The 16,950-nt window shown below is 44.1% G+C and overlaps 1 protein-coding gene across 3 annotated transcripts in view; it reads left to right on the forward strand.

Annotated features, from left to right (window-relative positions):
• Positions 1 to 16,950, forward strand: part of GALNT11 (polypeptide N-acetylgalactosaminyltransferase 11) — an 84,983-nt gene that overhangs the window by 56,200 nt on the left and 11,833 nt on the right. For all 3 annotated transcript variants that reach the window (XM_085892886.1, XM_085892885.1, XM_085892887.1), the window contains 4 exons: positions 804 to 921; positions 1,744 to 1,896; positions 13,154 to 13,366; positions 15,489 to 15,593. In XM_085892886.1, coding sequence (XP_085749012.1) covers positions 804 to 921; positions 1,744 to 1,896; positions 13,154 to 13,366; positions 15,489 to 15,593 — 589 coding nt within the window. The remainder of the gene's footprint in view (positions 1 to 803; positions 922 to 1,743; positions 1,897 to 13,153; positions 13,367 to 15,488; positions 15,594 to 16,950) is intronic.

Genomic DNA, 16,950 nt, shown 5'->3' on the forward strand with positions numbered 1-16,950 from the left:
AATTGTTAAATGGCAATTTACACTGTTTTCTTTCATACATTTTTGTAAACTGTGATAATAAGTTAATCCAGTTATTATTAAGTTACTGATCTTTTGTGTTTCATTACCTCCACCACCGAAGGTTAAGGAGGTTATGTTTTCACCCCTTTCTGTCTGGTTTTTTGTCTGTCTGGTTTTTTGTCTGTCTGTTTGTCTGTGTGCAGGATAACTCAAAAAGTTTGGACGGATTCAGATGAAATTTTGTGGGCAGGTTGGGTGTGTGACAAGGACGAACTGATTACATTTTGGTAAAGATCCAGATCCGGCTACTCAATTTTTTTAAGTGATTCTTCACCATCGGGTCAAAAGCGATAAATAGCAGGATATCCCAAAAAGTTGTGGACGTATTCGGACGAAACTCGGTGGACAGGTTGGGTGTGTGGCAAGGACAAATTGATTCGGTTTTGGTGAAGATCCAAATCCAGATCTGCATACGAGAATTGTTTAATTTTGAAAGTGATTCTTCACCATTGACAGATAGTGCTAAAAACGATATCTACAATGATATTTCAAAAATGTATTGGGCCCCATATGTTCTTGTGGATCAGGCATTGCATGGTGGAGGTATGTGCTCTATCAGGTGCCCTTCTAGTTTTGATAGTTTTGGATTTGAACCAAAAATAATCTGGTAAGGCAATGGCAAAAGTATCCACTGTACATCTTATGTCAGTGATTGCTGCTTTGGTAGCACATACTGTTATGCCCTTGCATATATTGGATGGAACTTTGAACTTGGATAAATCTTAAATGTTCCCATTATTTAGGTCACCCACTATGGCAGGAGGACTTTTTGCCATCAGGAGGGACTACTTCAACCAGTTGGGGCAGTATGACCAAGGCATGGATATCTGGGGTGGAGAAAATCTGGAGATATCATTCAGGGTAAGCTTCAACTTCCCACTTTAATCTCCGACTATTTTATTTACTGTACTCGTATGTTCTCACAGATATCATAATTTTGTCGTTGTAGTTGTTGTGCAAAGAAAGTTGTACACTGAAAAAGACCATTTGAGTCTATGCAGGTATTGGTTAAAGTTCTTAAATGTCTTTAGGTTAGTTCACTTCCTCCATGTTTGCCAATATTTTACACAGTAAGTCCTTGTTTAACATCGTCCCAGTTAACATTGTGTTGTTATGAAATCGCTGATGTATTAGAGAATACAGTTTAAAGTCGTTCACCGTTCTGCGAGAACGTCGTGTGCAGTAGATAACTATCGCAAGCTCTTCTCCATCAAAACACATTCTTCTTCTTGTGTATGGCAGCTTAGCTGCCGGGGTAGCTATCATTTCTTGGAAGCATGACTGTGTCGCTGATGCAGTGCCCCTCTACCAGTACACACTGGTACTCATTTCACTGACCTCGGAAGGATGGCAGGCCGAGTTAACCCTCTGGTGTATTAATTCAGCAGCCAACGGGGCTTCAACTCAGGACCCTAGGAACCCAAGCCGCCACCCTAACCAATAAGCCAACACCAAATGTTTGTTTAAAATAATTTCAAACTTATAGTCTATTTGTAAATATTGCCTTTTGTCTGCCGATGACATCTTTCCCTGGAACCAAACACCCCTAGTTACATTAATTCTGATGTGGAAATTGGATTCGCTTCAAGTTGGTTCAGTTAATGTCACACTTTTCAAGAACATAACGACAACATTAAACAAGGACTGACTGCGTGTTCATTAAATCTTGCTTCTATTACTCAGATCTGGATGTGTGGCGGATTACTAGAGATCATCCCATGTTCACGTGTGGGACACGTTTTTCGTCGACGCAGACCTTATGGCTCTCCAGGTGGGCACGACACCACAGCAAAGAACTCATTACGCCTCGCCCACGTCTGGTTGGACAAGTACAAGGTAAGTCAGTGGTGAAGAACAAAACATGACGATAAAATGGCAAATGTCTGCCATAAAAGATTGCAAAGATCTAAAATATGTTTTACGAAGGTCAGGTCAGGTCAGGTATGGGGGCAAGCGTCGGAGGAGTGCGTCGCTGCGTCCAATTTCCACCGATAATCCAGGGGCCTCCGTCTGGCCATCCCCCAGGCAGATGACTGGCCCATCCCCAACTCTTTGAGATGCTGAGCAACCTGCTGCAACCACGAGGCACGTGGTTGGCGCATTGGCCTCCTTCATTCACTAGGCTCCCTCGCTGAGAGAATCTGGTGAGCAGGATCAGCGTCAGGAAAATCAGCCACATGTCCATACAGCTGCAGGTGATGCTCACAGACTATGCAGGTAACAAATCTCATTTGAGTCTCTCTCAACAACCGCTCGTTGAATACAAAGTCTGACCAGCGATAACCAAGGATTCGTTGTAAATAGACCTGGTACCAAAGGAATTAAGTATCCATCTCAGATCCTTGGTCAGAGTCCAAGTCTCACATTTGGAAACCAAGACTGGAAGCACCAAGGACCTGAAGACTCAGACTTTCGTCCTCCTTCGCTGGTACCAGCAGTGCCACACTCCATGATCCAGTGAATTCATGAATCCCCAGGCCCGACCCAGACATCTATTGAACTCTGGCTCTCAGCCAGCAGAGACATGAATATCACTGCCAAGGTAAGTGCACAGATGCCAACCCTCCCGATTTCATCGGGAGGCTTCCGAAAATTCACCCAAACTCCCGCCCTTACGATCACTATCCTTATCCTCCCGAAATTTTGATATTTTTGCACTGTTCACTAATCAGAATGTACTAGTATGAGAATTGAATGAAAAGCATCGTCTGCTACGTATAGCATGTGGTAACTCCATAACGTTCGCTGCTACCAAATTGTACGTAAAAAATTGCAAATTCAAATGAGGAGCAGCGAAACATTGGGTCTGGATCTCGCTTATGCGATCATGCACTGAGATTTAGTGCATGCGGTATGTGTGCAATACAGTGCATGCGGTATGTATGCACAGTGTATATGCATGCGATACGCTCACTGCATGCAGCTGGGCCCCGTACCAGCCCGGCGGTCGCGACCACCGTGCGGTGTTTAACAGCCGCTAGAGTTCTACGAGTCGCGCTGCAGCTGTGGAACATCGACTTCGAAGTTACCGATGCTTCAAGCCCTCGATGTTGATTACGAAATGGCAGAAAAGAAGCTTACGAAGACCAAGAAATGGTCTCAGAAGTACAAGACCGAATACAGTCTCCAATACCCGTGTATTCGAAAGTCTGAAAGAGGAATTCATCATGCGTATTGTACAGTATGCAGCGTTGATATTTCAGTTGAGCACGGAGGTCGCGATGATATTCGGAAGCACGTTGGAAGCAAACTGCACACAGACATTGCAAAGGAGAGATCTTCGAGTACGAGTACCGGTACACTTCTGAATTATTTCACCAAACAAGGGACAAGCGAGGAAGAGGATGTTACCCGAGCGGAACTTCTCTTTAGTGGATTTATTGTGGAACATAACTTGCCCATATCAGTCTCAGATCATGCTGGACCTCTATTTCAAAAGATGTTTCCAGATTCAAAAGTTGCTTCAAAGTATGGATGTGCAAGAACAAAAACTTCAGCAATAATTGGTGAGTTGTCAAATGTTACTGCTTCATCTATTGCCGATATTGCTCGACTAGCTCCATTTAGCCTAGCTACAGACGGTAGCAATGACAGTGGTGAGGCCCAGCTATATCCTGTCCTGATTTCGTACTATGACAACAGTGCTGGGATTGTGAAGCAAGGTTTGCTAAGTTTGCCTGCGTGCAAACAAGATTCCACTGGAGAAAACATTTTCAAACTGCTTGATCATGAGTTCAGTGACAGGAAAATTCCGTGGGGAAATTGTGTTTCCTTTTGTGCTGATAATGCCTCTGTCATGGTGGGCAAGCACAAAGGAGTCGCTGCTTATATCCACAAACAAAATCCAGAGTGCTACATCATGGGATGCCCTTGCCATATGATGCACAATACGGCCAAGAAGGCGGCTCAGGCCTTACCCATTGAATTAGATGACTTTCTCATCGATATTTACTACTACTTGGACAAAAGTAGTAAACGCGTCAAAGGAGTGAAAGCACTGCAAGAACTCTGTGATGCCCCGACACACAAGATTCTGAAGCATGTCGCAACAAGGTGGCTGTCCCTTGGTCAGTGCCTAGACAGGCTGATTGAACAGTGGGAGCCACTTCGCCTCTTCTTCAAAGAAGAAGTACGAAGAAAAATGCAACCAACTGTAGCCAAGACTCTAACAATGAGCAAGAAGGACGGCACTGTATCTACTGCCAGTACTGGCACTGCAGGATCAAGCACGAGTGGAGCAGAATTCACCACTACCACTGCAGTATCTGCTGCGAAGAAGACAGCAGGGACAGCACCAAAACCAATGCTGAGAGCAGGTAGCATCACCGGCCCTTCATCACGTTCATCTACAAAGCAGATCCCTTCAGAGTCGAGAAAGACTGTGATAGTCCCATCTACAGGCAAAGAAGGACCCAAGTTAAGTTCTGCTTTTGCCAAATCACTTGATAGAAGCTCAGCAAAACCTTCGAATCAGAGGTCTTCTTCCTTGGCTCCACCTACCTCAAGCTCTCTCCTCAAACGTAAAATTGGATCTGGTACTACGAGTCTGACCTCTTCTGCTGGCAGTAAACGCAAGTGTGATCGCCCTGCGGCTAAGTGTACCACGAGTTCTACAACTAAAAGCGCATCTTCCTCAAACACTGTACAGGAATCTAGAGAAAAACGTGTCAACAGGATGTTCTTGTCTCCACAAACAAAATTCTATTGTTTCTTCCTTCGATATGCTAACAAGCTTTTTGAGAAGGGGAATCTTCTGCTCCAAAGAGACGAACCCTGTATTCATCTCCTGCACGGAGAATTGAATGGTCTTCTGAAAGATATCTTCGTACGGTTTTTGAAACCATCGGTGTCATCGGTTGCTCTGGTAAATGTACCCTTCTCTGACAGAAATCATCAGAAGAATGATGAGGACCTCATGATTGGGAACGATGCCAAACTGTATATAAGGGAACAAAGGAGTCTCAAGAAATCCACCTTCACTCTGAGTGAGTCAGACATCCAAGGTTTCTTCAGTGCAGTTCGCTCATATTATGTGAAAGCCTGCAATTACATCTTCAAAACCTGGCCGCTAGATGATGAATTAGCCAAGCATGCTCAGGTGCTGGATGTTAAGCTACACCAAGAAGTGGGGTTTGACTGTGTGGAGTTTTTCATCAAGAAATTCCCCTGTCTATTCAGTGGCGGTGATAGTGACATAGACAGTCTTGAGAGTGAATTCGCTCACTACCAGGCAGACGCCTCCATAGCTACAATTGCTACTGAGACAGTGAGAGTGGATGAGCAGTGGCATCGGATTTCACAGCTCACAGATCCCTGCACTGGTGCCAAGAAGTATCCTAATTTGAGCAAAGTGATGAAGGGAATCTTGGTCATTCCTCATTCGAACGCATCATGTGAGCGGGCACTCGGTCTTGTACGGAAGAATCATACTGAATTTCGTCCCAATTTGAGTGTCAAAACCCTGGAAGCTCTCTTAATTGAAAAACTAGCTCATAGCACCCCTTGCTACCAGAGAGAATACAGCAAAGACATAATCAGAAGGGCTAAAAGAGCCACACAGCTGTCACTCAGCAAAGCTGCCATGGAAAAAGCAAGCAGCAGTAGTACCAGCCAGTAAGGTAAGAAAAATATTGCTTCTTTTGTGCTTTTTGTTAATCTTTGATTGTCCTCTAACTTACTAATATTAACATACATGTAACATTAAAAAGTGCACAATTTTCCCCTTTTTTTGTTCAAAAAGTGGGAATTCTTAACATGTTAAATGCTCCAAAATAGGACTCAGAGGGCACTAGAGAGCGTCTAGAACCCCAGAGCTTCCAGGGCCCTAAGGCGGGCCCTGGACCCCGCCGCGAGGGTCGAGCGCTCCGCGCTCGAGATGTGCGCTTCGCGCACATTATTTGGTGTCGGTTGCAAATCCTCCCTAATTCTGATTTCCAAAAGTTGGCATCTCTGTAAGTGACTCTCTCTGGAACCTCAACATCTTCACCACAAAAAGGTACAGACAAGATAGCAGCATCAAAGATGTCATTGAAAGGCTGGATCTTAATTTTGACCCAGGAAACCTGTAATCCCAGCGACTCCGACTACTCATTCAGTGCCACGAGGGCCCCCAAAAGAATATCCAGTCTCCACAAACATGAAGGCATCATCTGCGAAATCAAGGTCAGAAATATTGACATTCCCAAACGATGCGCCACAGCTTGATCTCTCTGACATCCTCCCCAAAATTGAGTTCATGCAAGCACTGAAAAGTGTGGGGGCCAGTACACACCCCTGACAAACTCCAGTAACAACTGGAAATAAGTTGGAGATGGAATCACCACATCTCACAGCACTCTCAGTATTGAGTACAGTTCAGACATCAAATTGATCAGTTTTGGTGGCACCCCACGAAGACCAAGAATCCTCCAGAGGGTATCCTGCTTCACTGGTTCAAACGCTTTGCAGAGATCAACATAGGCTGCAAGCAGCCCCTGCCGAAACTCTCGTCTGCGTTCTGTGAGGACCCGAAGAGCAAGGATACGGTCAATCGTTGACCTCTTTGGTGTAAAGCCTGACTGCTCTGGATACTGGTGCACAAGCAGATGGTGGTGAACCCTATCAATAGTTATCCAAGCAAAGACCTTGCCTAGCACTGAGAGCAGCACCCCTCAGTAGTTGTTGCATTCTTGGCAATCACCCTTCCCTTTCCAGAGAGGGACAACAAGGCCCCTCTTCCAGTCAGTTCCAGGCAGAGAGAGTACAGAACTGCATGCAACGAGACGAGTGCAGCATTTCCACCAGCCTTGAGAAGTTCAGCATGGTTGCCACGGATCCCAGGAGCTTTACCCATTCCAACTGGTTCACCGCAGCCTGTGTTTCCACAAATGAAGGTGGACCACAATTGATTGGAGGTTCAGCAATCGGGATTGCAACACTCTTGACATCCAACTCAACAGCTGGTGGATCAGCCTGCTACAGCCGCTAAAAGTAACTGGCCCAGCGGGCCTTCACTTCAGACTCCTCAATCAAGAGCCCACCATTCTAACTGCAGTACACTGAGGGACAGGCTTGGAGAAATGCAATTCACAAATTCCCCTCCAAACAAGATGAGAATCACTTGACCACAGGTGATGCTCTACCCCTCATCGATTCCTTGCACATCAGCCTCCTTGACCACACTTTGCACACGTACATTTTTTCGCCTCAGCTCCCTGAACAGCTCAGCTCTGCCATGAAGCCTGGCCCTGCAACTCTGGCAATGGTATCCAGTGTCTCTTGAGAGACAAAATTATTCTTCGCCCCACAGGGAGTTCCAAGACATCCATTGGCAGCATCAAGGATGGTGGCCTTGAAGGCATTCCACAACTCTTCAGGATTCCCCAAAGCACCCAGACCCTTCAAATCCACACTCAGCCTGTTTGCAAACTCTTCAGCTTCTCTATCATCCTTGAGCTTGCCAACATCGAGCCAAGGCTGACATGGTACCATTCTCCCAGATTTGAGCTGAAACTTCAGAGTTGCTAGAACAAGCCTGTGGTCGGTATTGTAGAACTGAGCACTCCGGTAAACCCTGCAGTTCTGGATCATTCTCCAGCGACCATCAATGAGCACATGGTCAATCTCTTTTGCCAACCACCAGCGTTGAAATACCAAGTCCAGTGATGAGCCTGTGGGCGCTGAAACCATGAACCAGCCACCCTCAGTCCATGACTTCTTGCAAAGTCAAGGAACTCAGTGCTATTCTGGTTCACAGTTCCAATCCCATGGGGACCAACACATGTCTCATTACCAGCCCTATCAGTTCCAGTCGATGCATTGAAATCCTCAAAAACTAGAAGAGTATCTCGTCTCAGGTAATGATCAACCACAGACTCGAGCGTGGCATAGAATGCATCTTTCACTGTGAGATCACTAACCTCAGTCGGAGCGTAGACAGAGACCAGGGAAATGACACCCAAGAAGTGATGAATCCTTTGTCTCATAATACACTCATTGACCAGTGTTACCTCAATTATCATCGGGGTCAGCTTATTGGACACAGCCACAGCAACTCCTTGGGCATGTTAACCATCAGAGTGACCAGACCAATAGTAGGTGTAACCACCCACCATGATCTCGCCACGATCCCCTCTCCGAACCTCACAGAGTGCTGCAATACCGATGTTCAAACGCTTGAGCTCAGATGATAACAGAGACAAGTGATCATCCTCTCTTCGAGATAGGATATTACAGGCACCCACCCGAAGGGCCGCCTCAGGTTAACCCAAGGAGACTGCCATCTGGTGTACGACACCTCATCACCACTCCACCACACACCACCACAATCTGATCCTGGAGATTTACCCCGTGGTTTTCCTCCTGTCATCAAGGATTCGGAGTCTGGAAGGCTTTGCCCCAATCCTGTCATCCGGTGAGCTGCCCTGCGGAGGGCAGCAACACAGGAGATACTCTCACCTATTTTTTTTTCAGGTTTTCCTTGCATTTTTGGGTTTTGTGGAATGAAGTGTTTTATGGTGGCCATAATGAAAATCTTGCCCCCAACCTCAGAAAAAAAAAAAGTTACCCAAGTGCAGGAGGACGTCTGCAGACATAGTTGGGTCCTAGAAATGGATAGCCATTAGCACACAAGGAGCTCCTCCGTCCTTTGGAGGAGTTCCATTGATGAAGGATAACTTTAATCATTTTATTCTCGTGTTTTTATTCTCTTGTGCTGCTTTATGCAGAACGCTAGTTCTTTGCTGGAATTAGCAATTATTTTATTTCAGTGGGGAAGCGTGATAACAGGCCTTAAGTCTCTTATAAACGATTACTAAAACTCCGCATTCATACGAATATCACAGCACACTGCTCTCGGCAAGTGTACAGAGCATTTTACTCGAAATTGTAATGGTAGATTTTATTTCCTCTAATGATCCACTATTCTATGTTTCTCTACTCATTTTCAGACTAGTCAAAGGCTCACAGAAGAAGTCATTACATTTATAAATGTTGAAATGTAGACATGTGGGATTTGACATTCCATGCTCTGCATTAAAAAAAGGGCTTTCACCATCACATCACCTGATAATTGTGATGACGCTGTCACAAAGACAGAAATGATGGGTTGGGCACGATGATGTAGGTGACATCTGCACCTCACAGTCAGGACATTATAGCAACCGGAAATATGTGGTGTACATGTCACTTCCAGGTTGAGGCTGACTTCGTTGACATCATGCTTGCATGTTGTTGAACAAAAGCCTTTTGAATGTACTTAAATCAGCCTTCTTTTGAAGAACCAACAGATGACAACGAGGACAAACTTTCAGAGAAAACTTTATTTGCACTTGGTTCGTGGAATTTAATTGCACCCACCTAGTTTGTGGGATTCTCTGATTTTTGCCCGTTATTTCGCAATGGAATCCACGATGACATCGTATGGCCACATCAATTAATTCAATAGCCATGTTGGTGATTGAGACGCATATGTTGAATGAATGGATTACTACTTTAAAGGGAATGGTATCTCAGATGAAAAACGGATGACAGCAGTCCAACTCTCAGTATGTGGTGCAAAGACATTCACGTTGTTGAAGAATTTGGCCATGCCCGGGTCCATCGGGGAACTGAAATATTCAGAAGTCATGGAAGTGCTAATGGATCACTGCAACCCTACCCCGTTGGTCATTGTCGAACGTTTAATTTTCCATATGAACTGCCAGACAACAGAACAGCCAGTTTCCAGATTTATTACCGAACTCAAGAAACTCACACTTCAGCGAGTTTGGAGACGCATTACTTGAGGACATTCTGCGGGACCTGCTCATTGTTGGTGTCACGGACGATCACATACATTGAAGCCTGTTAACCAAGCAGACATTGAAATTCACGACAGCCAAGGACTTTGCCATTACCTTGGAGAGTGTGGCCAAAAACGTTGCTGATATTGGCATTACTTGCTCTTCATCTGTTCATGTTTAGACCAACCCCGCTGTCAATTTTATCGATCACCCTTTATCACAGCACCATGAAAAATAAGCCCAGACATCCACCATCAACGAGCTATGGTAGTGTTATCTCTGCGATGGTAAGCATTCACCAGACGAATGTCGCTACAAAGATGCCACATGACATTTTTGTCACAACAGTGGCGATATTGCTCCAGCCTGAGTCCCTCCTGCAAACACAAGGGAGGTGATATAAAAACACATTTCATCAGTTCAGAGTTGCATGTCGACGACGCAAGCTCTGATTCTGGTGACACATGTGAGATATGCGACATATCTCACATCATCCCCAGCAGCATAGCTGAACCTCTGCAAGCTCACATTGGTATCAACGATCAACGTTTGGAAATGGAGGTCGACACCGGTGCCGCTGTTTCGCTTGTCAGCCGAGCTGCTTTCAACAACTTGTGGAGTGAACCTCGCCGACCTGAACTGCACCAGATGTCCTATCTGCTCTCTGCTTACACAGATGAGCAGATTGAACACTGTGGAACTTGTGACGTTACCGTGTCTTACGGCAATCGTAAGTTCAATCTACCCCCAATTGTCATCCCTGGTGAAGGACCATCATTATTAGGTCGGAACTCGTTGGAGGTAATCAAACTTAACTGGAAGTAGATTCATCAACATCATGCAACCAATGCATCAAAACCACTTGGAGAAATCCTACCCAGATAGGCAGATGTCTTCAGTGATGAGCTAGGTACTCTAGGAATTACTCAAGCCGAGCAAGGTGTAAAGCAGGGGCACAAGCCCCGGGGGGAGAGCAGTATGCGATCAAACTGTGGATAAAGGCCTTGTAGGTAGATAAAAGTTTAGGCGTGCCAGACATTGCACAATGGAGGATGTTCAGTCAGAGACTGGCTTTGCAGGCCAACCCAGATATGTAGTTTTCCCAAGAAGAATAATAGCTGATGGTGAGGTCCGAAAGTTTGAGTGACTGAACTTCTTCAAGAGGATTGTTGAGAAAGTAAATGGGAGGGTTCACCTGATGATCCTTTTGAAGAGATAGAGTGAGAGTGCATGATTTCTCAGGTTTGAAAGGCATACTCCAAGTGTTTGACCAGCTTATGATTCAAGCAAAGTCTGCAGAGTGAGACGAGTCTGCTCCCTGCCTGTCTGAAGGATGAGGGATGTCACAGCAGAGGGTGGAGTCATTAGCAAAGTGACAAAGCAGATTTTCCAGAGTCAGAGAGATTGTTGATGAAGATTAGGAATAAGATGGGCTCAGAACACTGCCTTGGGGCACTGCAACCTTGACAGGGAGAGGAGATGAAAGATGAAATTTCACTTGTGATAAAGAAAGCGGAGCAAGGCATGCGGCGTCAAAGCAGAGACCTAATTTACATGCGCACTCGCTGATGCCTTGGTGCTTAGGTCATACACTCACAGAAACACAAATTTGACAATACACCACAACATTTTGACAGGATATCTTCCCTCCAGGTCTTCAAGACAGCTATTCACCACCATCTCAGATCATCCCCAATCAAAACCTATCTTTTCTACCCCTGCTCACCCTCCCCAAGCCCACCTCTTTCCAAATTGCCAGCCTTTCCTTCCTGAGAGGTTTGGGTCGGCGAGGTTCATATCCACCTTTTCCACCCCATGAGTCATCCTCTATCCCTACTTCTTCCCCCCATCTGTTATTTCTCCAAGTCCCCCTCATTTTTTTGTCCCTCAACCCTGCTGTTGGTGTTCCCCTTCTCTTTCTGTTGTTTCTTTTGTTCTGTTACATCCTGATCCACTATGTCCTAGCTCCTCGACGAGCCCCAACTGTCTATCCAAAAAGTACGGAAAATTGGGCGAAGGGTTAACAAAAAGACACGACAGATCTGGTCCAGAAAACTTAGTTTTGATAAACTGGAAGGAGGCCAATGCCCCAGCCAACGTCCAACATGTTCAGATCTGGAACGGGAAGTCCGTGGAGTTTTACATAAATGATGTGCAGAACAAAGACATTAGCATTCAGATAAGTTATTTTACATAAATTAGATGAACATTAGGACAAAATAGGTAAATCAACATAGTATATGGGATTTGAATCCTGGATCCCAGTAGTATGAGCCCTGTGTTTTAATGGGAATGCTAAAACAGGCCAAACACCTTGTTGTGATATGCATGGGAGAGTAGCACAAACATAACATCATAGCATGACATGCATGTTAAAATCTATGATAAGGGGCAATATTCAGACACAGTAATGCCCCGCTTAACGCTACCCCGCAGAACGCTGATTCTTTCTCGAGGTCTTTTTCCTGGAGAACTTTTTTGTTCACTAAAAAAACACAAAAAACATGAAGAATATCCTTAACGTGCAGCGTTGGTCGAGTAAACACACTCGCCGCCATTCTTTGTATGCACACACTCTGAGCCAATCAGGTAGAAGTGGGTCATGCATTACAATTGGCGACGTCGACCATGAGAACAATTCTCAACAATGCAGACATGATAGAAGCTTCTGCCCAGTCCACCACTTCCTTAACTAAAACAAAGTTAACTCGTTCACGGAGCAGTTTGGCGGAGAAGATGGAGAGTCAGTTAAGGTTAGTTCGACAGGTTTAAGCGCCGCGGTAACTTGCACAGCATCCGTATCAGTGGTGACGCTGTGGATGCTGACGATCAGGCAGCCCTTGAATTCCCTGAACTGTTGTAGTAATGTTTACCATATGTATTATTAGTGCTATTCCCATTACCACAATTAAGCCCTTATATACCGCTCATGTGTTCGAAATAATGCTGTTGGGATGGCATCTCCAGATTTAAACAATGGTGTATTGACCCATTTCAAGCACATTTTCAATTATCGCTCTTTTCCAGGAATGCATCATGAGCGCGAAGCGAGGTATTACTGTATTTGTAAGTGGAAGTGTGTTGGAGTTTCGGTGGAGAGGACTATAAAGGCAAAGAGGAAATTGATGAAAGAAAAGGAAGGAGCAAGAAGATGTGAGATTATAATGGTGTATAGAGAAGGGAAGGAAAAGGAAAAAGAGAGGAGTGGAAATCCCAATGAAAACGAGACTAAAATCGGCTGACCTTTTACATGATGTATATTGAAATGATGGATGGATATACAGTGTTGAAAAAAAAAAATCAGTAATCCACCTGTGCATTTCCTCTTTCAGGAGAATTTCTTCTTACTTCGCCCCGAACTTCGTAACACTGACTTTGGCAATGTGTCTGAGCGCACGGCTCTCCGACATCGTCTTGGTTGCAAGCCTTTTTCTTGGTACCTCCAAAATATCTATCCAGAGATGGATGTCGCAGGTCACGGTCCTCCACCAGCACTGGCCCTTGGGAAACTCTCACGCAAGGCCAAGGTGGTGCAGCGTGGAAGGGTATGTAAGCCAACGATTGAACTGATGATGAAAATCACGGCATTAATGGAATCCTGGGAATTAAGTTGTTACTCATGAACATAAAGTTCGGCCAAAATGGTAATACTACGAATGAGGGCTGTATACATATTTTGTATGCTGATAATACAAATTATAACCCTCTTTAAAACCCTCAAACCCCCCAACTACATTCCCTTTCTTTCTCTATGTCTGCCAAAACGTCTTGGCGTTCATTTTCTTTCTCACCATCCCCAACCCCCCTCACCCATCCCTGCCCTCCAGCACGACTGCTTATGCTATGTTTACCTTTCTTCTGTACATTTGGGTCAGGCTGATTTACAATTCAGGATCCTAAAATGTGAGAGAGGAGGAGAGGAGATTGGGACCATACTCTGTGCATAGCGTTGGTGCTGCTTAAGCAGTGTCCTTGGCTATTGGGCACAATCCTGGACGGGTCGCCACTTCGACACAGTATACCAGCATGCTGGCACTCATTTTTGCCAACCTCGGAAGGATGACAGGCAGAGTTAACCCCACCTGGTATTAATTCAACAGCTGAGGGGGATTTGAACTCAGGACCCAAGGATCCAACGCCCGCCACCCTAACCATTAAGCCAACACCAGGCATAAAATGTGAGAGGAACACTGAAAATGGAAGCAAAGAGGAACAAGTAAATGTGGCTGAACAGACATGTTTGATTTTTGTTTTTGTGGTGGAAAGACAGTTTTTAAAACTTTTACCTGAACAGGATGTGGTTTCCTTACAAGAAGTTTACGCTTCTTGCATTGCAATTCTGGTCACGGAAAGAAATGACATAATGTAAAACAGATAGCAAACAAGTACACAATACTCTCACCACAATGTGCATGTAAGTTCTGGGTAAGGTTGTTGGCTTTGTCATCATGGATCGATGACTACTTCTTTAATGGCCAAAATTATTCCCACATTCACAGTCAGCCTGGCGTTGGCTTAGTGGTTAGGGTGGCTGGCTTGGGATCTTAGGGTCCTGAGTTTGAGCCCCGCTAGCCACTGAATTAACACCAGGTGGGGTTGACTCAGCCTGCTATCCTTTCGAGGTCAGCAAAATGAGTACCAGTGCACTGGTATAGGGGCACAGCATCAGTGACATAGTCGCACCCCAACAAAATGATAGCTCCTGGCAGACAAGCTGCCATCGGTAAGAAGAAGTGTAGTCGGTCGGAGAACATTTGTGTCCCAAGTATTTAATGAACCATGGTTGACCAGTTCTGACATTCGACTGAATGCGACATGAATCTGCTCGGAGTGATGGCAATAACTCGACTACCCTTTTCAAAAGACACTGTGGGATCTTGAACATGCACCAACAACTAGTATTGACAGACAGGTCCTTCAGCTTAATGTCTTTCTGATTGACTGTATATATATATATATATATATATATATATATATATATATATATATATATATATATATATATATATATATATATATATATATATATATATATATATATATATATATATATATATATTACGTATACCTGAAATTCTCTCTTGTCCACTGTGACTCCAATTTGAGTGACATGGAGGGCACACCTGATGTGCAGTTAAATATGAGGCCCCAAATTTTTGACCATTATTTATCGTAGCAGAGTACCCTCTCGACAGTGATCTTGTTCCAAACGTGTAACGCACTCTTCTGACACAACCCTTTATTTGGGCAGTGTATAGGCAACAGGCCGCTGCCTCGATTACTCGTGAAAATAAAAATAGCTCGGGTTGCGTGCACTCCCCACTACCCCCGAAGAAAGAAAATGCCAAGATGGGCGAAATTTTTTTTTTTCAAAACTTGATGGAATCAAACGAACTGTCAATTGCACAACGTCGGGGTGCCCTCGTTAATCCCTGAGAGTTTCAGCTTCCTCGGTCAAATCCTCTCAAAGGAGTCGATGAAACACACAACATACTTTCCCCCCATTATATATAGATTGCAAATTTCAGATTTCACGAATTTCTAGCCATGGCTGAGGATTTGGACTTAAGTAATAATGACCATTTGTGGTTCAGATGGCAAGTTGCTGCCACACTAGTGGGTACTGAGTTTTTTTTTTTTTGTGTGTGTGTGTGTGTGCTTTACCAGATTCGCCACTTAGCTATAGGCTCATGCCTTGCAGCTCTTGGCCACCCCAGTGACAAACGTGGCCGTGTGACACTGCGAGAATGCAGCCTTACAGATGCAAACCAGGTGTGTATGTAATGTATTGAGAGAGCTACACTCCAAATTGTATTTTTGCTGCCATTTCTTTAGCCTGCTACCAAATGGAGAAACGGTTTTGATTTGAAAACGATTCTCCCGTTTTGAAATGCCGACATTTTACCTGAAATGTATATTTAGAAATTGGGTACACCTGATAAACGAACTGGAATTGGCTAAGACTTACATCATGCATCGATGTTGTGGACATTGAAGTGGACCACAGATCAAATCTTTTGATCGACATTTACCACCCATATATTAAAATGTTTTTTTTTTGTTTGTTTGTTTTGGCCACACTTTGAGAGGGGGAGGCTTGCAGTGCTGCCTTTCTTCTTAGTTGGTTTGGTACTTGTCTTAAGTACCCCTGAAGGCAAGTGGAGTCAGAATGAAGTGTGGAACAGGCATATTATACCCGGCCCTCCCTGAACATTATATTAATGAGCAACTACGTGTTGTTTTTCTTGACAATCATTGATCATTATTTATTGAAAATCTGATATCTCTCCCATGATAATTCTCCTGCGACTAGTTTGGCTTCCACAACTTTATAATTACAACTACCTTCCACCAAATTTGAACCCACAGACACTGGAATGGCAGTCCAGTGTTTTCACTCCTATGCTGCCATCACACCCATCAGTAATGTTGTGCTTTATTAAATTTTGCTCTCAATCAAATTGATTGCTCATTCAGCAGCAAAGCAGCTTTTGTATCGTTTTTGAAAGTTTAGGTTGCCCCATTCTTGAAGTTTTGTACAACGTTTCAATGTGTTCCCTCAAATAGCTCTTTGACTATGCTCTGGTATAGACAGTATCTTCCCAAGCAACCAAACTCATAAATTTGGCAAAAACAATTGCCATACTTTGAATGGTCAATGGCCTTTCAGCAGCAATTTATGGCCTTGCTGCATATAGAAGTTTCATCAGGGCCAATAGCAATTGGTTCACTTTGTCTGTCTTTCTCCATATGTCAGTTTATGATCGAGGAACTACTTGATTTCAATTGGATGTTAAATTTTGAACACGAATCATAAAACGAACCTGTAGTTCAGCAGTACTTTGTCTCTGAATTTGTTCCGATTGTGCATGCGCAGAGAGGAGTGAGATATATATATATACATATATATATACATATATATATATATATATATATATATATATATTTTTTTTTTTTTACTCTGCCTGCCTAGCACATCATTGATAATCGTTCCAAATAGGAAACTTACTAGTTTTAAGGACGTCATCAAGGACATATACAATAGGCACAAATAATGAATGTATGTGTTCAATAAAGTGGTGTAAAAGACACTGCATCGATGGCGGTAAACTTCCCCAAAAAATTATTT

This window comes from Eptatretus burgeri, chromosome 8 (assembly GCF_056783735.1).
Source record: "Eptatretus burgeri isolate ZD-2024b chromosome 8, Ebu_testis_v1, whole genome shotgun sequence".
Lineage (NCBI taxonomy): Eukaryota > Metazoa > Chordata > Myxini > Myxiniformes > Myxinidae > Eptatretus > Eptatretus burgeri.